The sequence below is a fragment of the Saccopteryx leptura genome, chromosome 9, assembly GCF_036850995.1.
Source record: "Saccopteryx leptura isolate mSacLep1 chromosome 9, mSacLep1_pri_phased_curated, whole genome shotgun sequence".
NCBI classification, from domain to species: domain Eukaryota; kingdom Metazoa; phylum Chordata; class Mammalia; order Chiroptera; family Emballonuridae; genus Saccopteryx; species Saccopteryx leptura.
The window spans coordinates 92,667,380-92,691,595 of NC_089511.1; the positions used below are offsets into that span (position 1 = coordinate 92,667,380).

The 24,216-nt window shown below is 41.3% G+C and overlaps 1 protein-coding gene across 3 annotated transcripts; it reads left to right on the forward strand.

Annotated features, from left to right (window-relative positions):
- The first annotated feature begins 720 nt into the window (after positions 1-720).
- LOC136381392 (zinc finger protein 25-like) lies at positions 721-23,671 on the forward strand. 3 transcript variants are annotated; one of them, XM_066350054.1, is made up of 6 exons: positions 721-1,140; positions 2,716-2,828; positions 13,142-13,268; positions 13,564-13,653; positions 19,677-19,737; positions 21,688-23,671. In XM_066350054.1, exons 2-6 carry the CDS (start codon positions 2,733-2,735, stop codon positions 22,736-22,738), a joined length of 1,425 nt encoding a protein of 474 aa, XP_066206151.1. In that variant the 5' UTR covers positions 721-1,140; positions 2,716-2,732; the 3' UTR covers positions 22,739-23,671. The 3 variants fall into 3 exon arrangements, with proteins under 3 accessions (XP_066206151.1, XP_066206153.1, XP_066206154.1); XM_066350056.1 differs by having other exon boundaries at positions 2,777-2,828; XM_066350057.1 differs by lacking the exon at positions 2,716-2,828.
- The last annotated feature ends 545 nt before the right edge of the window (positions 23,672-24,216 follow it).

Genomic DNA, 24,216 nt, shown 5'->3' on the forward strand with positions numbered 1-24,216 from the left:
GCAGAGCTTAAGCCAGACAGCAAACCTAACACAGCTGCCCCACACCTGGGATGTGTATCACAGTCTAGTTTAATGCTTAGTGAATAATAAAATCATTTCTTGTTTTCTCTATCTGTGGAGAGGATTTTCTGGGTTGATAGAAGATATTTTTAATTATTTCCCCAACACATCTCATCCAGAAAACTGGTGTCTGTGTGTGTACATATATACACATGTAATCAAATATAGGTACATATTTTTCTCTATATAAATTTTGTTTTAAACTTAATTTTATTATTTTAAAAAACCTTAATATTTGTGCAATTATTTTGATTAGAAACTCATGTATCCTGCTTGCACAAGCGTAAATTGACGTCATAAATTACTGAGCAGGAAATCAGCATATATTAAGTACTCATTCCTTAGTGAAATATCAGTGGAAATGTTTTATACCATTAGGGTAAAACTAGCACAAGTCTCAGGACAGTGCCTCCCTGACATGAAGCATTTCCTCTCCGCAAGCGGCACGTGTGGCCCTCGTGTCGCTGCAGCGTGTAGCCGGCTGTCATCGAGCAGCGGTCAGCGTGGCAGCTGCTCTGACCCGAGCGGGGCCGCCCCGCGTGACGTCGTGGACGGCAGGATCAGGGGACAGCTGCAGCGTGGGGCGTGCGCGTGGGCGGCTCCTGCGCCTAGGCAGCACCCTACTCGGCGCTCGGCGCCATTTTCCGTGTTGCGCGGCAGCGGGGCTGCGGGGTGTGGGGTGTGAGGAGCGCGCGGTGCAGGGCGCGGGGCCTGTACCGAGGCCGCGCTGGGGCTTCAGGCCGGGGAGCCGCATCTCCGCAGCGGCGCATGCCAACCCGAGTACGGGAAGCGCTGCGCTGAGCCTCGGGCGGCCGCCGAGGGGGGAGCAGAGCAGGGCCGGCCGGGCGGCGGGGCCGGGGCTGCGCGTCTCCACCCGCGTAGCGGGCGGCCGAAGGTCTGGGCGCGGGGTGAGGACACGCGTCGTCCGGAGCCGCGCCCAGTAACGCTCCGTGGACCCAGCCTCGATTCCACCTGTGCCACCTGGGCACGACTCGGCTTCTCCTCAATAAAGCGGGAACGCTGACCCGTCGGAGTGTTTTCCGTGTACCATAGTGCAGGGGACTTGACGCCCGAATAAAGGTGGGATACTCTTATCACAGTGTACGCGGTTCTTTTCTTATCGGCTCATGGAACAGTTTTAATCACCCTAACCATCATTTTCATCCCCATAACCATCTTAATCCTCTTAACCATCATTTTCATCCCCGTAACCATCCTTTCCATCGGCACCGCCCACCTCCGTTGTAATATAATAGCTCGAGCTCTAAAGGTTCGGAGATGGTGCCCCAGCCTCAGCAGACGGGCTGTCAGTCCTCCTTTGTCTTGCTCTGCGCATCCTGCCGCTTCCCGCACTGGAGCGCGGCCTGCACTGTGTTTGGCAGTGTGTCCCCGAGCGTAATTGGGGAGTGCAGTGTGTTAGGACGATCTGCTCTTACCCGGTATTGTCCCTATTTCCAAGAATATTTGAGGCTTCCTCGGAACTCTTGTGTCAAAATGCTATTACTGCGTTTTCTCTAGTCTCAGAAAACCGTTAAACGTATAAATCGAAACCATAAGGTAGGCCTTGACTTTTCAATTTTACGGAGAAGCCCAGAATCCTATCCAGGGAAAAGGGAAGCCAAACATTCTTTCTTTCTTTCTTTTTTTTTTTTTAAGAAGACTGCAATTTCATCCATGCTCCATTTTAGGAAAGTGATATTATCATCATGCCTCCAATTGGCCGGTGTGTCTGGGTTTATTGAGCGTGTTGTAAGCGCTGGAAGTGGTTCTGTTGCCTGTGGGAAGGATCTCAGTGTTAGGATATCTAGTTGCCTTTTGTTACCTACACGAAGCGTACCAAATGGTTATTGTGGAAGTTAGATTTCTGTTATTATCATGAAATTCGATGGCCATGTCAGAATTCATTAAGACCTAACTAAACTTGACTCTAGGCCCAGCCCAAGTTTGGAAGGGATAGTGAATACGATGGTACTGTTTGGATTTGTGGCACTGGATCAAGACTTGTAGAATCAGAATGGTATATGAAGAGCTGTTCAAAATTATCTAATTCTTCCTTATGTTGAATATAATAGCATTGAAATAAGACAGTTGCTAGGTTTATTAATAACAGAGCCTAGCAAGGACTCCAGTTCCACTGTATTGTATTTAAATTATTAACAGAAGGTTCTTGAAGTGATTTTTGAGAAACTGCAATTCAGGGAAAAGAATATCTTATTATTTTTGAGAGCTTTGAAGACTTTCTAAACTTATAGGATTAATAATACTATAGCAGTAGGAAAAAATTGTTATGATCTGTAATTTAAATACTTTTCTATATCAATAAATATTTTTCTTCACCATCATTTGTAATACCAACATAAGGTTCCATACTTTAGATATATATTATGCACCTTGCTTAGCTAATTTATTATTGGATGCTTACGTTCTCAGTTCTTTTGTGTTATTTAGGAAATGGATACATAATTTTCAAAATAGCCAGTAGGAAAGAAATGTTCAGATTCACTCAAAAATGTCCCAAGATCATCAACAGTTTTTCACCTGTGGACAGGTGGATACTCTTTTATCATGGCCTTTCCTATTTGTTCTTATGGCTCAAAGGAATGTTTTTCCAGTGGTTTGCCTTTCTCTAAACTGTTGCCTGGAAATTTCTCACAGGTGATTCCTGGAGCTGCATGATAAGGTCTCATGACTTGTCTTTCAACTTACTCTGTTCTAGCCTCCTACTTTCTACCTTTTCCCAAGAGCAACAGAAAATGAACAAACCCCAGGTGAGTCATTTACTTAGCCCATCCTGTGTTTCACTGTATGTGTGTGTTTTCAATTTGTTTTATGAAAGAGAGCCCATATATTAAATTTTAAAAGTAGAATAGTCAAAAATCACCTTCAAGGAAAATGCTGTTTGAATAGCACAGCAGATCTCAAAATGCAGCCCCCTGGGAGCCACCAAGTCCTTTCCAAGAGAGCTGTGAGGTCAGAACGTGATATTAAGATGAAAATCACAGTTTACACTGTTGATGTTTGCACTGATGATGTAAAAATGGTGAATAGATAGCTTCCTGTTTGGCATGAATTAAGACAGTCACACCAATGTCATTGCATTCCTATACTTTACTTAAAGATATCCTTGACGAAGCATTGGCCTGGCATTTAGATGTCCCATATTTGATTCCCAGTCAGGCACACAGGAGAAGTGCCCGTTTGCTTCTCCACCCCTCCCCCTCTTGCTTCTCTCTCTTTCTTTTTCTCTCCCTCTTCTCTCTTCTCCTCCCCTCCTGCAGCCAAAGCTCAATTGAGTTGGCCCTGGGCACTGAGGATGGCTCCATGGTCTCCTCCTCAGGTGCTAAAATGGCTCCAGTTGTGATGGAGCAAGGACCCCAGATAGGCAGAGCATCATCACCTAGTGGGCTTGCCAGATGGATCCTAGTTGGGGTGCATGCAGGAATCTGTCCCTGCCTCCCCTCCATTCACTAAAAAAAAAAAAAAAAAAAAAGATATCCTTGATGACACAGTAAAAATTAATTTTATTAAATCTTGACCCTTGGGTACACATCTTTTTAATATTCAGTGTGATGAAATGGGAAGCTCACTTAAAGTACTTTTGCTGCACCCTGAAGTATGATGATTGGTTGACTTGAGGGAAATAAAAGCACTTGTGCAATTGTTTGATTTGTGAGCTCATCTAGCTGCTTTTTTTATGAAATGCTATTTTTGCTTGAAAGAGCAAATGACAGCCCGACCAGGTGGTGATGACACAGTGGATAGAGCGTTGGACTGGGACGTGGAGGACCCAGGTTCAAAACTCCGAGGTTGCTGGCTTGAGCGCACGCTCGCCAGCTTGAGCATGGGACCCCGTGGTCGCTAGCTTGAGCCTAAAGGTCACTGATTTGAAGCCCAAGGTTGCTGGCTTCAGCCCAAGGTCAATGGCTTGAGCAAGGGGTCACTCGCTCTGCTGGAACCCCCAGTCAAGGCACATATGAGAAAGTAATCAGCAGACAACTAAGGTGCCGCAACGAAGAATTGATGCTTCTCATCTCTCTCTCTTCCTGTCTGTCTGTCCGTAGCTGTCCCTCTTTCTGACTCTCTCTCTGTCTCTGTCAAAAAATTATATATAAAAAAAAAAGAACAAATGACAGACAAACTGGTTATTCAAACTTGAATATTTAACAAACATTTTCTTAAAAGTGAGTGAAGTAAGTCTGACCGTTGGTGGTGCAGTGGATAAGTATGCATTGACCTGGAACACTGAGGTCAGCAGTTGGAAACCCTGAGCTTACCTGGTCAAGGCACATATAGGAGTTAATGCTTCCTGTTCCTCCCTCCCTCTTCTCTCTCTCTCTGTCTCTCTCTCTCTCTCCCCTCTCTAAAATGAATAAATCTTAAAAAAATAATGAGTGAAGTGAGCTGTTGCTGAAAATAACTGTCACTATATGTTGCCAGTGTTAAAATTTAAGCTCTAAGTGAAAAATTAGAATTTTGGAAAATTTATATCCTTCACTGTGAACTTGACAACTTCTAATATCTGAAGACTTTTCTGATGAGATTGGTGAGGATACTAACAAATGTGATACCTTTTTTATATTACATAATGTGCCAACATTTGAGTAATTTCTGATGTGTGCTCAGAGGCAAACTCAAGCAATTTAAGAGGTCAGAGGGCTACAGTGAAGTGAGGAGCAGGGAAAAAATGGGTTAGGGAATACCCACTCGGAAAGGCAATATATGAGTTCTGGATTGAGATACAGAGCTAAGCAGAATTATGGCAGAAGAGCTCTCTAGGCAGGAGAAACAGCAAGTACAGAATGATACATGAAGAGCTGTTCAAAATTATCTAATTCTTCCTTATGTTGAATATAATAGCATTGAGGTGTAATCTGGAAACAGTATTTAGGACATCAAAGCTAGAGAGAAATGACATAGGGGAAGAAAGGTAAGAGGTAAAATCAAAGAAGTAAAAGGAGCTAGAATATGTAGGACCTTGTAGGTTGTAGAAAACATTGAATTTTTATTTAATTTATCGGTTCATTAAAAAATATTTAAATTGGGCCCTGGCTAGTTGGCTCAGTGGTAGAGCGTCGGCCTGGTGTGCAGGAGTCCCAGGTTCGATTCCCAGCCAGGGCACACAGGAGAAGCGCCCATCTGCTTCTCCACCCCTCCCCCTCTCCTTCCTCTCTGTCTCTCTCTTCCCCTCCCGCAGCCAAGGCTCCATTGGAGCAAAGTTGGCCTGGGCGCTGAGGATGGCTCTGTGGCCTCTGCCTCAGGCGCTAGAATGGCTCTGGTTGCAACAGAGCAATGCCCAGGATGGGCGGAGCATCGCCCCCTGGTGGGCATGCCGGGTGGATCCCGGTCAGGTGCATGCGGGAGTCTGTCTGACTGCCTCCCCGTTTCCAACTTCAGAAAATACAAAAAAAACCCAAAACATTTAAATTGTATTTTATACAGTCAAAGGAATGTACATAATGTTTATGTATAATTTAGGGAACATTGATTAAGTAAACAGTATATTTCTTATCTGTGTTAAGAAATAAAATTTGTTATTAACTTTGAAGCCCTCTTTAATCTCTTACTTTATTAGCCAGAGGAGCCTAATCCTGGGTTCTGTGGTAATCACTTTCTACTTATTAAATTAAAAATTTAAAAACAAAACAGCTAATTTGGTAAAACTTAAGTGCCTAGCCCTCTGTAAGCACTTGACATAGTCTGTTTTACATAATCCTCACAGCCACCTTTTGAAGTATAATTATTACCATATTATAAATTTTCACTTTGGACATTATATGTTATTAATTAAAATTCATAACCTTTGGATATGTTGGTATGAAGAAAGAGACTCTAGAAGAAGAAGGAAATGAAGTTGGAGGAAGGTAAAAAATTTTAACCTATTCTGGAGTTGTACCTCAATTGATCTTGAACATATTTATATGTTATGTGCAATTCTCCTTTGCTTAGCATATTGTTTTCCAAGTTCATCTACTTTGTATCCTGTATCGCTTCCTTCATTTTTATGGTTAAATAATATTCCATTACATACACACACACATCTCTATAAACACACACACACACATACATCACAGTTTGTTTGTTTATTCATTAATTGAAACAAAAAAAATAAAAAAGGCCCTGGCTGGTTGGCTCAGTGGTAGAGCGTAGGCCTGCCGTGCAGAAGTCCCGGGTTCGATTCCTGGCCAGGGCACACAGGAGAAGCGCCCATCTGCTTCTCCACCCTTCCCCCTCTCCTTCCTCTCTGTCTCTCTTCCCCTCCCGCAGCCAAGGCTCCACTGGAGCAAAAGTTTCTCCGGGCGCTGAGGGTGGCTCTGTGGCCTCTGCCTCAGGCACTAGAATGGCTCTGATTGCTGCAGAGCGATGCCCCAAGATGGGCAGAGCATCGCCCCCTGGTGGGCATGCCAGGTGGATCCCGGTCGGGCGCATGCGGGAGTCTGTCTGACTGCCTCCCGTTTCCAGCTTTGGAAAAATACAAAAACAAACAAATAAAAAAATTTTAAATTTTGGTAAAGACAATTTGTCTTTGTTGCTTGTGCTTTTGGTGTCATATCAAGAATCCACTGCCGCCTGACCTGTGGTGGCGCAGTGGATAAATTGTCAACCTGGAAACGCTGAGGTTGCCGGTTCAAAACCCTGGGCTTGCCTGGTCAAGGCACATATGGGAGTTGATGCTTCCTGCTCCTTCCCCCCCTTCTCTCTCTCTCTCTCTCTCCTCTCTATAATGAATAAATAAATAAAAAAATCTTAAAAAAAAAAAAAAAGAAATCCACTGCCAAATTCAAGGCAGGTAGACTTACCACTATGTTTTCTTCTGAGCTTTATAGTTTCAGTTTTACATTGCAATCATTGACCTATTTTGAGTTAATTTTGGTGTGTGGGCTGAGGTAGAGGTCTAATTTTATTCTTATGTGTGGATATACAATTGTATCAGTATCATTTCTTGAAGAAACCATTATTTTCCCATAGAATGGTTGGTGTTGGTTTCCTTTTTGAAAATCAAGTGGCCATAGGTGTAAGTATGGGTTTATTTCTAACTTTCATTTCTATTGTATTGGACAAGATTTCTATCCTTATGCCAATACCACACTGTTTTAATTAAGACTAACTTTGTAGTAAGATTTGAAATTTGGAGGTGTGAGGCCTTCAACTTTGTTCCTCTTTTCCAGTGTTGGTTTTGGCTATTAGGGACTCCTTGCAATTCTATAATATATTAATGAGGATTGGCTTTTCCATTTGTGTGCCAAAGCCATTTGTATTATGATAGAGATTGCACTGAACCTGTAGATTCTTTTGGGTAGTATTGTCACCTGAATTATGTGAAATCTTACAGTCTGTGAACACGAATGTCTTTTATTTATGTCTTCTTTAATTCTTTCAGTATTTCCCCCCTTTTTTTCAGTTTTCAGTTACAAGTCCTACACCTTCTCGAGTAAATTTATTTCTTGGCACTTTATTCTTTTTGATACTACCTTAAATGGAATTGTCTTAACTTCTTTTTGAATTGTCATTGCTGGTATATAGAAACATAACTTATTTTTGTGGGTTGATCTCTTGTTCTGCAACTTACTTTGTTTATTAGCTCTGTTAGCTTTTTGTTATTGCTGTAGATCCTCTCGGATAATCTTTATATAGATTCATGTCATCTGCAAATAGGGAGTTTTCTTTTCCAGTTTTAATGCCTTTGTATTTTTTCTTCTTTAATTGTTCTGGCTAGAGCTTTTGGTGTAATATTGAATAGAATGGCAAAAGTAGGCATCCTTGCCTTGTACCTGGACACTGGGAAAAAGTTTTCAGTCTTTCACTATTGAGTATACTATTAGCTGGGAGAAGAGTAGATTAAAAATGCTATTTATTGCCTGACCAGGCGGTGGTGCAGTGGATAGAGCGTCAGACTGGGATGCGGAAGACCCGGGTTCAGGACCCCGAGGTTGCCAGCTTGAGCGTGGGCTCATCTGGTTTGAGCAAAAATTCACCAGCTTGGACCCAAGGTCGCTGGCTCCAGCAAGGGGTTACTCGGTCTGCTGAAGGCCCACAGTCAAGGCACATATGAGAAAGCAATCAATGAACAACTAAGGTGTCGCAATGCGCAATGAAAGGACTGATGATTGATGCTTCTCATCTCTCCGTTCCTGTCTGTTTGTCCCTGTCTATCCCTCACTCTCTCTCTCTGTCTCTGTAAAAAAAAAAAAAAATGCTATTTATTATGTCAAGGAAATTCTCTTATATTCCTAGTTCACTAGTGTTTCTATCATGAAACAATATTGAATTCTTTTTCTGCATCAATTAAAATGATTATCTACATTTCCCATTTGTTCTATTAATAAGATTGATTTACTTCTGTGTGTTAACCTACCCTGGCATTCCTGGGATAAATCACACAAGTCACAACTTATCTACTTTTTTTAAATTTTACTGGGTTTGAGTTGCTAGTTATTTGTTAAGGATTTTCACTTTTATATTCATAAAAGATATTACTCTGCAGTTGTTTCATCTATTGATTTTTTTGTCAAGGTAATGCTGACCTCATGAAATGACTTAAAAAATGTTTCCACCTCTGCTTTTCTTGTTGGGAGGTATTGCTTTAATAACTCAATCTATTCACTTTTTACAGATCTATTTAGACTTTTTTTTTTTGTATTTTTCTGAAGCTGGAAACGGGGAGGCAGTCAGACTCCCACATGCGCCCGACCGGGATCCACCCAGCAAGCCCACCAGGGGGCGATGCTCTGCCCATCCGGGGCATCGCTCTGTCGCGACCAGAGCCACTCTAGCGCCTGGGGCAGAGGCCAAGGAGCCATCCCCAGCGCCCGGGCCATCTTTTGCTTCAATGGAGCCTCGGCTGCGGGAGGGGAAGAGAGAGACAGAGAGGAAGGAGTGGGGGGAGGGGTGGAGAAGCAGATGGGCGCCTCTCCTGTGTGCCCTGGCTGGGAATCGAACCCGGGACTTCCGCACGCCAGGCCAACGCTCTACCACTGAGCCAAATGGCCAGGGCCTATTTAGACTTTTTATTTCTTCTTTAGTCAATTTTGATAGTTTGTGTGTTCCTAGGAATTTGTCTATTTTATTCAGGTTATCTAATTTGTTGGTATACAATAATAACACCTTTTTCCTGAAAGGTTGATAGCAATGTGCCTTCTTTCATTTCTGATTCTAACTGTATGTGTGTTTTTTTCTTGGTCATTATAGCTAAAGGTTTGTCTATTTTCTAAATCTTTTTAAAGAACTAACTTTTGGCTTTGTTGATCTATTGTTTTGCTATTCTCTATTTTATTGATCTTCTCTGTAAATTTTTATTATTTTCTCCCTTGATAGCTTTGGGTTTAGTTTATTTTTATTTTTCTACGTCCTTGAGATATGAAGTTAGGTTATTGATTTGAGACCCATTTCCCTTTTTAATGTAGGCATTCACTACTATAAATTCCTCTCTAGTCATTGACTTCATTGCATCCCGTTAGCTTTGGTATACTTTTTTCTTCCACTTCCATTCTTTTCTGTTTTCTGATTTCCACTGTGGTTTTTCTTTGGCCCCTTGGTGGTTTAAGTCTATGTTGTTTAATTTCCACATTCTGTGAATTTTCCAGTTTTCTTCTGTTATTAATTTCTACCTTCATTCCTTCCACCTTCACTAGATGCTTTTTTAAAATTATTTTTAATGTTTATTTTGTTGATTTTAGAGGGGGAGGAAGGGAGGGAGAGAGAGAGGCAGGAACATTGATCTGTTCCTGTATGTGCACTTACCGAGAATCAAATCAGCAACCTCTGTTCTTCAGGACAATGCTCAAACCAACCAAGCTATCCAGCCAGGGCCATTAGATGATTTTAGTTTTTTTAATTTATTGAGATTTTATTTGTGTCCTAACAAGGTTTATCTTGGAGCTGTATCGTGTACTTGAGAAATATGTGTATTCTACTGTTGTTGGGTGGAGTGTTCTACATACATATGTCTATTAGAGCTAATTGGTTTAAAGTACATACTTACTGATTCTCTGTCTAGATCCATTATTGAACATGAGCTCTTCTAGTCTCTAATTATTTTATAACTATTTCTTCTTCCAATTCTGTCATTTTTACTCTATATATTTTATGGCTCTGGTTGTATCAGGTTTATTTGATTGTATCTCAGCTCATTGACCCCTTTATCAATATATAATGTCCTGCTTTGCCTCTTGTATCAAACAAATTTTTACATAAAGCATATTTTGTATGATACTAAATATAGTCAGCCTTACTCTCTCTTGATTACTATTTACATCCTTCACATTCAACCTGTGTGTAACTTTGGACCTAAAATAGGGTTTGACACATATGTGGTTCGTGCTTTTATTTGACGTCCTGCCGAGCTCTGCCTTGATCCATTTATATTTAAAGTGACTTCTTCAATTTGGTGTGTACTTTATAGATGCTTTATACCTTTTCTCTTAATTCCTCCAAGATTGCTTTCTTTTTCTGTTTGTTTTTTTTAGGGTACCACTTTGATTTATCCCTCATTTCCTTTTCTTTATTTTTAAGTGATTTTCTCATGGTTACTCTGGGGATTACAATTAACATCCCTAATTTATACCAATTTAGTTTGAATTGATACCAACTTAGATTGGTGTTGGAATGTTGAGACTATTGGATCTCCCTGAGCCAGTCAGGCTTCAGGGAGCCTAGAGCAAGTGGCTACAAATGAGATTTTTGCATTAGCCATTTAAGAGGGTGCTTGAGTCTCTGCAGACTTCCATCTCTTTCTGGCAGACAGAAATCTTGCTGCATTTTACAGCCAAATGCTATGTGGGCACCTCTTCCTGACTCTGGTTTTCTAGGCTGGAGATCCAGGCTTGGGGTTTAGGCCCCTCCCTTCTCAGTGGGAATTCCCCCTGCAGCCTTATACATTTTGGGGATGCGGGAGCAGGGTCAGCCCTTTTTGCCTCTCTGCCCTTCCTACCAGTCTCCATGAGGGTTTTCTGTAAACCCTTTGTTTTAAGGCCCCTCTTCATTTAGTCTTCAGTTGGTTTTTCAGGGTGATTAGATGTAACTCCTGTTTGGTCCTGGGAGTAGGTGAGTGTAACAACTGTCTACTCTGCTGCTATCTTGGATCTCCCCTAGCAGTTATTTATTTCCAGTTAACTACAAAGCTGTATGATGCTCCTTTTCCCCAATGTTGTGACTTTAACATATAGGCATTCCCCAGGTTACGAACAAGATAGGTTCTATAGGTTTCAAAATGTATAAGTATTTATATGCACATAAAGGTAAAAATAAATACTATGATAAGACAATCATTTAAATTGTATTTAATAGGTAAGTGTACCTGTTCCAACTAAATACAAATTCAACTTAAAAACAAACCTACAGAACCTGTCTCATTCATAACCCAAGGGCTGCCTGTAAATGTTTGTTTCGTACATATATCTAAATTTTCTAACACTCCATCTTTCTGATGTACCGTTTGCCTCTTCTATTTTAGTTTTCTTCTAAACCACTAATCTACGTATATAATTCTAGCACTTACATCTCTCTCTTTAGTGGCTCCCCCTGTCTGTATTTGCATCTACAAAGTGAAAAGGTTACTCTCCCAAAGATTTATAAGATCAGCCCTAGCCAGTTGGCTTGGTGGTAGAGCGTCAGCCCGGTATGTGGATGTCCTGGGTTTGATTCCCAGTCAGGGCACATAGGAGAAGCACCCATATGCTTCTCCACCCCTTCCTCTCTTGCTTCTCCCTCTCTCTTGCTTTCTTTTCTTCCCTCCTGCAGCCATGGCTCAATTAGAATGAGTTGGCCCCTGGCGCTGAGGATGAGTCCACGGTCTTCACCTCAGATGCTAAAAAATGGCTCTGGTTGCAAGGGATCAAGGGTCCCAGATGGGTAGAGCATCGCCCCCTAGGGGGCTTGCCATGTGTATCCTGGTCCAGGTGTATGCGGGGGTCTGTCTCTGCCTCCCCTCCTCTCACTAAATAATAATTTTTAAATATCTCTTTTAAAAAAGTTGTATAAGACAGTCTACATAGTGTGGAATAGCAGAAAATGATTCGTATTTGTCTTTCGTATAAATCCAAAAAAGAAAACTTGTCAATTTTTAATAAACAGGCTAATAGATGTAAATATATGATATATTAATAAGACATTAAGTGGGTGTGCAAGATATATTTTAATGTCCCAAAAGACTAGTTTAGAATTACTCTGTTTTGTAACCTGACTTGACTATCACTTACCTAATCTTGGTCCTCTACCATTTTCTCCTGTTATACAGTCTTATCTGTAGTTCCTAAACTTGCAGTTATTGATGCATCTGTACCTTTGCCAATTCTATTTTCTTAATTCCTGAAGTTTACATAGTCAGTTGAACTACTAATAAAATCTAACTTGATTATGCAAAGTATAAAACAATTACTCTATTTGTGACCATTTTGTGTCTTATACATACTTCTGTCATAGCACCTGCTATACGTATTGCATTTAAGAATTTATGTCTTATCTCTGACTGGTTGACTCAGTGATAGAGCATCAGCCTGGCATGTGGATGTCCTGGGTTTGATTCTCAAGGCACACAGGAAAAGTTGCCCATCTGCTTCTCTACCCCTCCCCCTCTCGCTTCTCTTTCTCTTCCCTTCCGCAGCCATGGCTCGATTGGTTCGAGCAAGTTGGCCTTGGGCACTGAGGATGGGTCTATGGCCTCCACCTCAGGTGCTAAGAAGAGCTCAGTTGCTGAGCAGTGGATCAAGGGCCCCTGATGGGCAGAGCATCACTCCCTAGTGGGCTTACTGGGTGGATCCCAGTCAGAGTGCATGAAGGAGTCTGCCTCTGCCTCTCCTCTTCTCACTAAAAGAAAAAGGAAAGAATTTACATCTTTGCCTCCCTGTCAGAATGTAAGCTTCTTGAAAACAGGAATAGTTGTTTTCATTTATCTTTGTATCTCCAGAAGAGATCCAGGCATGGAGTAAATATATACTGAAAGAATATTTTATCTATATATGAAGCAGCATATAGAGTAGCAGTGTATCTTAACTATCCAGAGTAAATTCTATAGATAATTTACATATGTCTTTTTAATGTACTGTATTCTGATCACTTCCATTTGAACTGACATATGTCGTTACAGGCACCAGTAACATTCAAAGATGTTATTGTGGAATTCACTTGGGAGGAGTGGCAATTACTGGATACTGCTCAGAAGACCCTGTACAGGGAAGTGATGCTGGAGACTTACCGTCACCTAGTTGCAGTGGGTGAGAAAAAATTCCCCTTATATAATTCCCAGTAGTTTGCATTTTCTTTTCCAATTGTGGAGCATGAAAAGCATCTCTAGGTTTGACTAATATTAGTTTTGTTTCAGGGGTCAAAGTTGAATCCATTTGGGTACCAGAAAAAAGTATTTGTGTCTCCACCCTCCCAACTGAAATGATCTAAATTTGCCAAGCCTAGTGAAACCGTCGTCATTCTGTTCCAAAACCTATACTTTCTGTCCTTAAGAATTCATAAATTGCAAGCAATTTACATTTTCTTTATCTTTTCCATTAATAGGTTATTGTGTGACTAAGCCAAGTATAATTTTCAAGTTGAAGCAAGGAAAGGAACCATGGCTATTAGAACTTCCACGTCGGAAATACCCTGGTGAGTGAGTAATTATAGCCCTTGTTATTAGTAGTGAGGTTGTTGGTGCCTTTTGTCTTTTGAAATATTTTTCAGGAATATTTTTTTAAATGCTTTATTTGTGTGGAACTAAAGGACACTTGATCTGCATATGGAAGCAGCATAAACCACATCTCCAATTTTCCTTCTCTCCACTTAAATCCCTGCTTTGCTCAATACTTTTATAGGTTTACCTCTCTTTCCTATATACTAACCTTGCCTTAACTTTTGTTTTGTCTTTTTTCTAGCATTCCACTACTCTCTGCTATTGAAACATGCGTCTGTAATCCTAGAGTGTTTATAAATCTCACATACTTTTTTTTTCTTTTCCAAGTGAGAGGAGGGGAGATTGAGAAGCAGACTCCTGCATGTACCCTGACTGGGATCCACCTGGCCACCCCTTTCTGGGGCCAATGCTCTGCCCATCTTGGGTCATGCTCATGCTTGCAACCAAGCTATTATTAGCACCTGAGGTGGAGGCTCCGCAGAGCCATCCTCAGCACCTGGGGCCAATGTGCTTGAATCAATTGAGCCATGGCTGCAGGAGAGGAAGAAAGAGGGGGTGGGGGACAAGGGGAGAAGCAGATGGTTGCTTCTTCTGTGTACCCTGACTGGAATTGAACCTGGGACTTCCACATATTGGGCTGATGTTCTACCACTGAGCCAAACCACGCTAGGGCCTGACTTATACATTTTTTCAAATGCCATTTCCCTCTTTTTATTAACAACGAAATGCCTTTCTTATTTTCGGTACTAGTTTTAACTCCCTATTCTCTCTTTAAACTCTGAAATTAGATTGTAAATTGTTATGCTTTTCATTAATTTTATTATTTCAGAGTGGATACTTCTAGATGGTGCTTATTTTTTACACAAAGTACTGATTATTCTTCCTAAAATAACAATAAGATAACAAACAAACAAAAATATAATCTCACTTTGTTTCCTTTGATGCTTTCCATGTTATTTCTGGACTTGTACACACTCATGTGCAGAACAATGCCTGATGTATATTAGTTGTTTACTGGATATTTGTTGAAAGATTCAGTTTCAGTTAAAAAGACACAGACACTATCTTCTGCCTTTATAGTAACTTCTGGAAGGGCTTATACTTGCTAGACCAAAACATTGTTTTTTAGGCTGAGAACCCCTAAAATGGACATGTCCGGCATCTCTCCCTCATTGTGCTCCGGTATCATATTTTACCACCTCGGAGAGAGCTCTGCTGATCTAAATCCCTTCTTTCTCAGGGTCAAAAGCTAATTTTTAACTTAAATCCTCATAGTAGTTGTGTAATGCTGCAAAATTATATTACTGCTAGCCTGTCACAGAAAACTTAATACTCCTTTACTCTTACAAAACACAGTTAAATTAATTTTCTGTCAGGAACTAGTCTAGCTCTTTCTTGCCTACTACATCATATTTCTTCTTGTGGTCTCAAACATATTGCTAATCGTCACTTCATTTACTCTCTTAAGTGTCTGTCATAAAATTTTATAGAATCTTACTCTGTATGTCTCCAAATTAACCTTGCAAAGTCCCTGTCAAATAACTTTTATGTTTCCCCTATAAATGCCATGAATTTCCAAATCCAAGCCTCTGCTCATAATCTTTTACTTCGTTTTAGGTATTTAAACATGAATTAAATATGAAGGTCAGTAAAGGTTCTAGAATGATGTTGAATAATTAACCTCTAAAGGTCATGTAGTCCAGTGGTACCTTGAGATACAAGTTTAATTCATTCTGTAACCGAGCTTGTAAGTCAGTCAACCCATATATCAAAAAAATTTCTCCCATTTAAAATAACTGAAATAGATTTAATCTGTTACAGCCCTGTGAAACATCCCCAAACCGTCCTAAATTATGAAAAAAATGTTTTTAATTAAGAAACACGTATACTTTACCAATGCATAACAAAATATATGTAATAAAAGAAAAAAGTGTTGTTTAGTACTGTATTCTTACCTTGGAGACAGACGAGTGCAGCTAACGGAGGTGAATGGCGGAGGAGGAGGGAGGGAGGAAGGGATGCAGGCACTGTAGACAGGTAAACTAAAACTGCACTTTCTTAACACTAAATGTAAACTAAAACTGCATTTTCTTTACTTTAAACAAAACTAAAACTGCACTTTCTTTACTTAAAATGAAACCACAAAAACTTAATTGTAAAAAAATGCACTTTCTGTTGGCTCAGCGGTAGAGCGTCGGCCTGGCGTGCGGGGGACCCAGGTTCGATTCCCGGCCAGGGCACATAGGAGAAGCACCCATTTGCTTCTCCACCCGTCCCCCTCCTTCCTCTCTGTCTCTCTCTTCCCCTCCCGCAGCTGAGGCTCCATTGGAGCAAAGATGGCCCGGGCACTGGGGTTGGCTCCTTGGCCTCTGCCCCAAGCGCTAGAGTGGCTCTGGTCGCGACAGAGCGACGCCCCGGAGGGGCAGAGCATCACCCCCTGGTGGGCAGAGCATCACCCCTGGTGGGCGTGCCGGGTGGATCCCGGTCGGGCGCATGTGGGAGTCTGTCTGACTGTCTCTCCCCGTTTCCAGCTTCGGAAAAAAGAAAAAAAAAATGCACTTTCTTAACTTTAAACTTAACCTAAGCTTAACATTATGTATTTTTCATTTAATCATCACCTGTTTTTGCCTTTTTGGCTGCACTTTCAGCACTTTCACTTGCAGGACTTTTAAATAAAAATCTATCCAAAGAGATGCCTGACCTGTGGTGGCGCAGTGAGTAAAGCGTCGACCTCGAACACTAAGGTTGCCGGTTCGAAACCCTGGGCTTGCCTGTTCAAGGCGCATATGGGAGTTGATGCTTCCTGGTCCTCTACCCCTTCTATCTCTCTCTGTCTCTTTTCTCTAAAAATGAATAAATAAAAAAATAATTTAAAAAATATCTACCAAAGAGGTTTGCTTTTGCCTGCCTTTTAAAATGTTATGGAAATGTGACAAACAAGTGTCATTAAAAAGTGCTGAAGCACGACCAGTTGAAACTTTCTCTGGTGTTTCTTTTCAATGAAACTTGAAAGCTTTTCCCACATTGCCAGCATGTCTTTAATTTCACTTGTGAAATCACTTCCTCCAACTCTACCTCCTCCTCATTACTAATCTCTTGCAAAAGCTCCATATGTTGCATCATCTGTAGCTCTTCAACTCCTCAGTTGAGAGTTCCTCCTCATGTTCCTCAATGAGCTCGTTTATGTCACCCTCATCTACTTCCAGACCCATCAACTTTCCGAGGGACACAATCTCCTCCAACGCTTTTACCTTGGTCTCGGTCTCTGGTTCAAATCCTTTGAAGTCCCTGTCTGCAACAACATCAGGCCATAACTTTTTCAATGCCAAGTTCAAGGTTCTTCTTGTAACCTCTTGCCATGCCAAGTCAATAATGCGTAAACGTATCATGATGTTGTAGTGATTCTCAGTCACCTCAAAGCAGCGGCGGAACAAGTGCTTTGTGTAAAGCTTTTTAAAGTTGGAAATGACCTGCTGATCTATAGGTTGCAAGATTGAAGTCGTGTTGGGTGGGAGGTAGAGGACTTTCACGAATTTGAACTCATCAAGAATGTCATCTTCAAGACCAGGAATGGTCCAGCATTTGGCTGGAGCATTATCAAGGATTAATAATGCTTTCATCAGGAGTTTATTTTCTTTTCTTTTTTTCAGAGACAGAGAGTCAGAGAGAGGGATAGACAGGGACAGACAGACAGGAACAGAGAGAGATGAGAAGCGGAGTTTATTTCAGGCGGGAGTTTATTTTCTTGAAGATATTTCTTCGCCTGACCAGGCAGTGGTGCAGTGGATAGAGCATCAGACTGGGATGCCGAGGACCCAGGTTTGAGACCCCGAGGTCGCCAGCTTGAGCGCGGGCTCATCTGGTTTGAGCAAAAAGCTCACCAGCTTGGACCCAAGGTCACTGGCTCGAGCAAGGGGTTACTCTATCTGCTGAAGGCCCGCGGTCAAGGCACATATGAGAAAGCAGTCAATGAACAACTAAGGTGTCGCAATGCACAACGAAAAACTAATGATTGATGCTTCTCATCTCTCTCCGTTCCTGTCTGTCTGTCCCTGTCTATCCCTCTCTCTGACTCTCTCTCTGTCTCTGTAAAAAAAAAAAAAAAAAAAAAGATATATCTTCACTGCAAGACCAAAGACGAGACTTACCCATTCAATAAAAAACTGCTGCGTAACCCATGCCCTAGCATTGGTGTGGCACATAACCTGCATTTTTTCTTTAAGAATCTTGTGAGTCTCAAAGGTTCGAGAATTTTTGGAATGATACACTAACACTGGCTTTACTTTACAGTCACCACTAGCATTTGCATACAATGCAAGGGTCAGATGGTCCTTTTTGGGTTTATGGCCTGGCAGCTTCTTCTCCTCTGCTATGATGAAAGTCCTCTGGGGCATTTTTTTTACAAAACAATCCTATTTCATCACAGTTGAACACTTGTTGGGGGATGTAGCCTCCCTTTGCAATAAGCGCAGCAAAATGTGCGATGTACTCCTCAGCTGCCTTAATGTCAGCACTCACAGCTTCACCATGCCTCACCACCAAGTGGATGCCAGATCTCTTCTTGAAATTTTCAAGCCAACCATGACTTGCCTTCACCGTATCTTCTGCCTCTTTTGAGGTTGATGGTTCTTTCTTCTTCAAGTTGCCGTAAATAATACATGCCTTTTCGCATATTACAGTCTCCGTCACTGTATCTCCTGCCAGCTCTTTCTCTTTCACCCACACCAGCAGAAGCTTCTTCATTTCTTCATGGACATTTGTCCTTAATTGGGACAGAATTGTAGTTTCTTTCGCTGGATTTGCACTTTTGATGGCATCCTTTTGCTTAAGGATGGTACAAATGTAGATGTATTGCAGTCATACAGCTTTGCCAGTTCAATCACTCGTACACCACATCAAGTTTTTCTATTATTTCTTGCTTTACTTCTGTCGACATCATTCTCTTCTTCCCACCACTGTCCTTTACACTCACTTTCTTTGGCCCCATCCATAATGGCACACAATAAAATTTAGTAAAAAATGCAAAGATGATGCAAGAAGGAGTACAGCGCATGAGATCTGTTACTTGATTCTGCGGGTAACACGTGAGAAGGAACGAGATGCTGGTGTTATGCTGCTGTTACTGGACCCGTGCGCCAATGTGCCAACTAGCGGCAGCTTCCCGAATCACGACTTGTGTCTTGGAATTTCTCTTGGATCTCGAACATCTCAAGGTACCACTATGAATTGAAGCAGAGATGTGGGAGCTGAGACATGAAAAAAGAGTAAGACTGTTGAGTGGTGGGTAGCATTGCTTTGGAGATGCGATACTTGGTGGTCAGGATCGAGCATCTGTGGTGCTGTATCTGGGAATTCATTCTGTAATATGGATGGCTTGCACTCTACTTTTTAAAACTCTTTTCTTTTGGACATATATGTCCCTGGTTTCTATCCCAGTGAAAATTAAGCCAACTAAATGTAGAGTGAAAGCCTAACCCATAGGACCATTACAATTTAATCTTTGCCCTGCTATGTCCAGTGAACATGGTTGTCTACTGATTTTTCTTATCACCTTAGTTGCTGTTCATTGTCCCTAATGGATTCACAGCATTTTCTATGAATCTCAGGTTCCTGTTCAGCCACATTTTTAACTATTTTTTTCTCTGCTCCCTCCTCCTCCTCCTTCTCTTCCTCCTCCTTCTCTTCCTCCTCCTGTTTTTCTCCTTCTCCTACTTCCCCTCCTTCTTCTTCTTCCTTCTTTTTTTTTTTTTTTTGCCTTACCTTCCTCCTCCAGGTTTTTAAGGTCATATTTGTAGTTGGGTTTATAACCATGTTTCTTCCCTTTTCTGCTATAGCAGTTGTTAGTTATTTTTTTCTAAACCAATGAAATAGAAGACATTTGCATTTGAGAGTTTCTTCATTTGCATAGGTTCACCCCAAACTCAAGGATCAATCCAACCCTATGACCATAATAATGTGTTAATATTTATATGATACTAAATTTTGGATTCATTTGTAGACCAGTCAAATAGTCATGACCCAGGAGCAAGATGCCAGGAAACCCAAGCTGAAAATTCAAGGCAAGTTCAAGAATTCAATTTTAAGATTAGAAGCTTTGTAAGAAAGGTTCTTGATAAGGGTACTAGAATTTGGAGAGCATTAGTTAATACTAAATTTGAGCAAATTCCAAAGAATATAAGGCAAATGGGAAAGCCCTTTTTCATAATAGAGACCTTATACAGGATCAGAAGATTCAAAAAAAAATTTTTTTTATTAAGTGAGAGGTGGGAAGGCAGAGAAACAGACTCACACATGCACTTTGATCAGGATCCACCCAGCTAGCCCTCTATGGAGTGATGCTCTGCCCATCTGGGGCCACTGCCCCATTGCTTGGCAACTGAACTATTTCAGTACTTGATATGAGGCCATGAAGCCATCCTCACCACCAGGTGCCAATTGCTCAAACCTTTCGAGCCATGACTACAGGAGGAAAAGAGAGAGAGAAGAGGGAGGGGTGGAAGCAGATGGTAGCCTCTCCTGTGTGCCCTGACTGGGAATTGACCCTGGGACTTCCACATGCCAGGCCAATGCTCTACCACTGAGCAAACTGGCTAGGGCCAGGAGTGTCAAATATTGAAGCAGTCTTCTGATTCTCCAGAGTTACACAGTAAAGGAGCCTTTATTATACAAAGTAGAGTTCAGGCAGTTATGAGACCCTGTGAATATAATGCAAATGAAGGTTCCTTCCATCAAATGTTAAACCACAATGTGTATCAGAACATTCACAGTGGAGAAACCTTACGACTTTAATGGATATGGGGAAATCTGTAGAAATCAGTTCTTATGTTGGTGGAAAGAACACCACCAGTGAAGTCAGACTGGACTTTGGTTCAGCAACTTCAGTACTTGAGTTCTGGCATGGAAAGAATTCAGAGGCATGACTCAAACTATAACAGAAATTTTATTTAGAAAGTCAGGGGTAGAAAAAGTGAGCTGTAGAAGAAATGGGCTCAGGAAACAAATTACAGAGGCAAAAGGACCCTTGGAGCTTAAGAGGAAGAGAGAGAAAAGAAAACCGCACAAAAGGCAAGGGTGTACCTTATAGCAGTGGTCCCCAACCCCTGGGCTGTGGACTGGTACTGGTCCATGGGCCATTTGGTACCGGTCCGCAGAGAAAGATTAAATAACTTACATTATTTCTGTTTTATTTATATTTAAGTCTGAATGATGTTTTATTTTTTTAAATGACCAGATTCTCTCTGTTATATCTAAGACTCACTCTTGACGCTTGTCTCGGTCATGTGATACATTTATCCATCCCACCCTAACGGCCAGTCCATGAAAATATTTTCTGACATTAAACCGGTCTGTGGCCCAAAAAAGGTTGGGGACCATTGCCTTATAGAGAGAGCTGCACTGGGCCCTCCCTCTTGAAGGTATTGATCTGCAGGCTGTCGGGGAGGATCTCAATAGAATATTCATCAGCTTTCCAGGTGTATTCTTTCAGAGGCGTGGTCTCTACTGATTGGTCAGTGCCAGGTCGGGAGGTTGTTAGTCAATACAGCTGGTCTTGAGGTCAGCCATGGCATCACTTGTCTGGTGTTGCTGCTTTTCTAGGCCTGGAGCAGAAATACAACTTAGGTCTAGATGTTATCCGTAGTGGTTGATGCTTAAGGGAGTGGTTGTGCAAGGGCCCCACATGGGAATCACATGAAGCCACTCTTCAGTCCTTTGTTCTCCCTCTAGTGGGGTCTCCTGAATGAGTAACAACGTGAGGAGGAAAGGTCAGGGGAGTGTCCAAGTCATATGGCCAGTGTTATGCTAGGGGAGGAAATGTCACCCTGGGGTTGAGGTCCTTGTTTTCCCAGTTTTTCCCATTGCTCGGCACCTGGGGCTTTCCACCCTGATGACCTGTACCTGGCCCATTACATGTCAGTCTAATTGCCTACCATACTTAAGAGTTATTTGGAAAATACAGCAGACAAATAAAAAAGCCTTATTCATTAATGAATTTGGAAATTTTTCTCTAGGACTGGCGAACTCACAAATCAGAAAACTCAAACTGGAGTGAAAACCTATACATGCGATGAATGTAGGAAGTCTTTCTGCCAGCAGTCGGCTCTGCTAGCACATCAGCACACTCATTCACAGGACAAGGCCAGTGAGCGTGTGAAATCTGGCTCTGGGAATAGAGACCTCACAAGACATCAGAAAACAAACACCAGAGAGAAAACCTTTGAATGCAAAGAATGTAAGAAGACTTTCTACCACCTGTCATCTCTCAGTAGACATTTGAGAACTCATGCAGGGGAGAAACCCTATGAATGTGATCAGTGTGAGAAGTCCTTCTACCAGAAGCCACACCTTGTAGAACACCAGAAAACACACACAGGAGAGAAACCCTTTGAATGTACTGAATGTGGAAAGTTTTTCTATGTCAAGGCATACCTGGTGGTACATCAGAAAACACACACGGGGGAGAAACCATTTGAATGTAAGGAATGTGGGAAATACTTCTCCCAGAAATCTCACCTTACAGTACATCAAAGAACACATACAGGGGAGAAACCCTATAAATGTAAGGAATGTGGAAAATCCTTCTCTAGAAATTCACACCTCAAAACTCATCAGAGAACTCACACTGGAGAGAAGCCCTATGAATGTCGTGAATGTCGGAAGTGCTTCTACCAGAAGTCTGCCCTCACAGTACATCAGCGAACTCACACAGGGGAGAAACCCTTTGAATGTAGTAAATGTGGGAAACACTTTTATTATAAATCTGACCTTACTAAACATGAAAGAAAACACACAGGAGAGAAACCCTATAAATGTAAGGAATGTGGTAAGTCTTTCTCTGTGAACTCAATCCTGAGGTTACATCAAAGGACTCACACTGGAGAGAAACCTTATGAATGTAAGGAGTGTGGGAAACTCTTCTCCCAGAAGTCACATTATATCATACACCAGAGAAAACACACAGGGGAGAAACCCTATGAATGTCAAAAGTGTAAGAAAACTTTTATCCAGAGATCAGAACTCACTGCACATCAGAAGACACACACACAGGGAAAGTGCTCATAAATAGTATGGATTGGGAAATTCTGTCTGAATCATCCTTCAGGATAATTAGATAATTAACACAAGACAGGAACCTTATAAATAGCATCAATGTGGTACAATTGAGCCACAGTCTTTTCTTCACAGAGAGGAAAAACACAGAGAAATTCTATAAGGGTGAAATTTTTACCACATGTCAGACTTTACTAAATATCAGACTATGTAGATGGCAGAAACACAACAAATTGTGAAACATGAGGAAACCTTTCAGAAGTCATACTTTATTGCACAATATAGAAATCACAGAGGAGAGAAATCCTGTAAGTAAAATGAATGTCGGGGAAATTTTCTGTCAGGGCAGCCACTATGAGATATCCAAAAGCTTGTGTGAGTGGAAACTGCTATCAGCACTCTGGTTGTTCAGAAGTCTAGTTGGGCTTATGTTAGACTACTCAAAGGAGGTGACGGCAAAGATTGGGACAGAGGCAGAAACCTTCATCAGAAGTGATGTTTCAGCAAATGTCAGATTATTGATACTGGGATAGAACTTTTAAATAGGTGAAATCTTTTAAAATTCAAAGAGAATTTGTTCTGAGGGAAATATGTAGTTATGCTAGAAGTCATGTTACAGAGATGAGATGTAAGGTATTTTTAAAAAATAATATGTATATACATGAAGCTTTTCAAAAGTATAAATAAATTGAAAAAGCAGGCAACATCAGTAAACGTGGAGAGTTCTGTAATGTGTAGGACTTGTGTGTGTATGTATTTGAGTGGACTATAAAACACGGTGTGTGGATGTTTGATGTGAGAGTGGAATCTGTCCATAATTGTATATAGGGAGATATGTAGCAGTTCAATGATGTTTATGTAGATGAAGACATTCCACATTGTTTCAGCAGTTATTCCTGTTGTTGATATATCTAAGTATAATTTTTTTTTCTTTTTTTCTTTTTTTTTTTTATAATAATTTTATTTTTTTAATGGGGTGACATCAATAAATCAGGATACATATATTCAAAGATAACAAGTCCAGGTTATCTTGTCGTCCAATTATGTTGCATACCCACCACCCAAAGTCAGATTGTCCTCTGTCACCTTCTATCTTGTTTTCTTTGTGCCCCTCCCCACCCCCTTTCCCTCTCCCATTCCCCCTTCCCCCCCGTAACCACCACACTCTTATCAATGTCTCTTAGTTTCACTATTATGTCCCACCTACATATGGAATAATACAGTTCCTGGTTTTTTCTGATTTACTTATTTCGCTTCGTATCATGTTATCAAGATCCCACCATTTTGCTGTAAATGTTCCGATGTCATCATTTCTTATGGCTGAGTAGTATTCCATAGTGTATATGTGCCACATCTTCTTTATCCAGTCATCTATTGACGGGCTTTTTGGTTGTTTCCATGTCCTGGCCACTGTGAACAATGCTGCAATAAACATGGGGCTGCATGTGTCTTTGCGTATCAATGTTTCTGAGTTTTGGGGGTATATGCCC

Coding starts and splice junctions, on each gene's coding strand:
- LOC136381392 (XM_066350054.1), top strand. CDS start 2,733: ATGATAAGGTCTCATGACTTGTCTTTCAACTTACTCTGTTCTAGCCTC. Junction 2,829..13,141: donor AGAAAATGAACAAACCCCAG/GTGAGTCATTTA, acceptor ATGTCGTTACAG/GCACCAGTAACATTCAAAGA. Junction 13,654..19,676: donor TCCACGTCGGAAATACCCTG/GTGAGTGAGTAA, acceptor ATTCATTTGTAG/ACCAGTCAAATAGTCATGAC.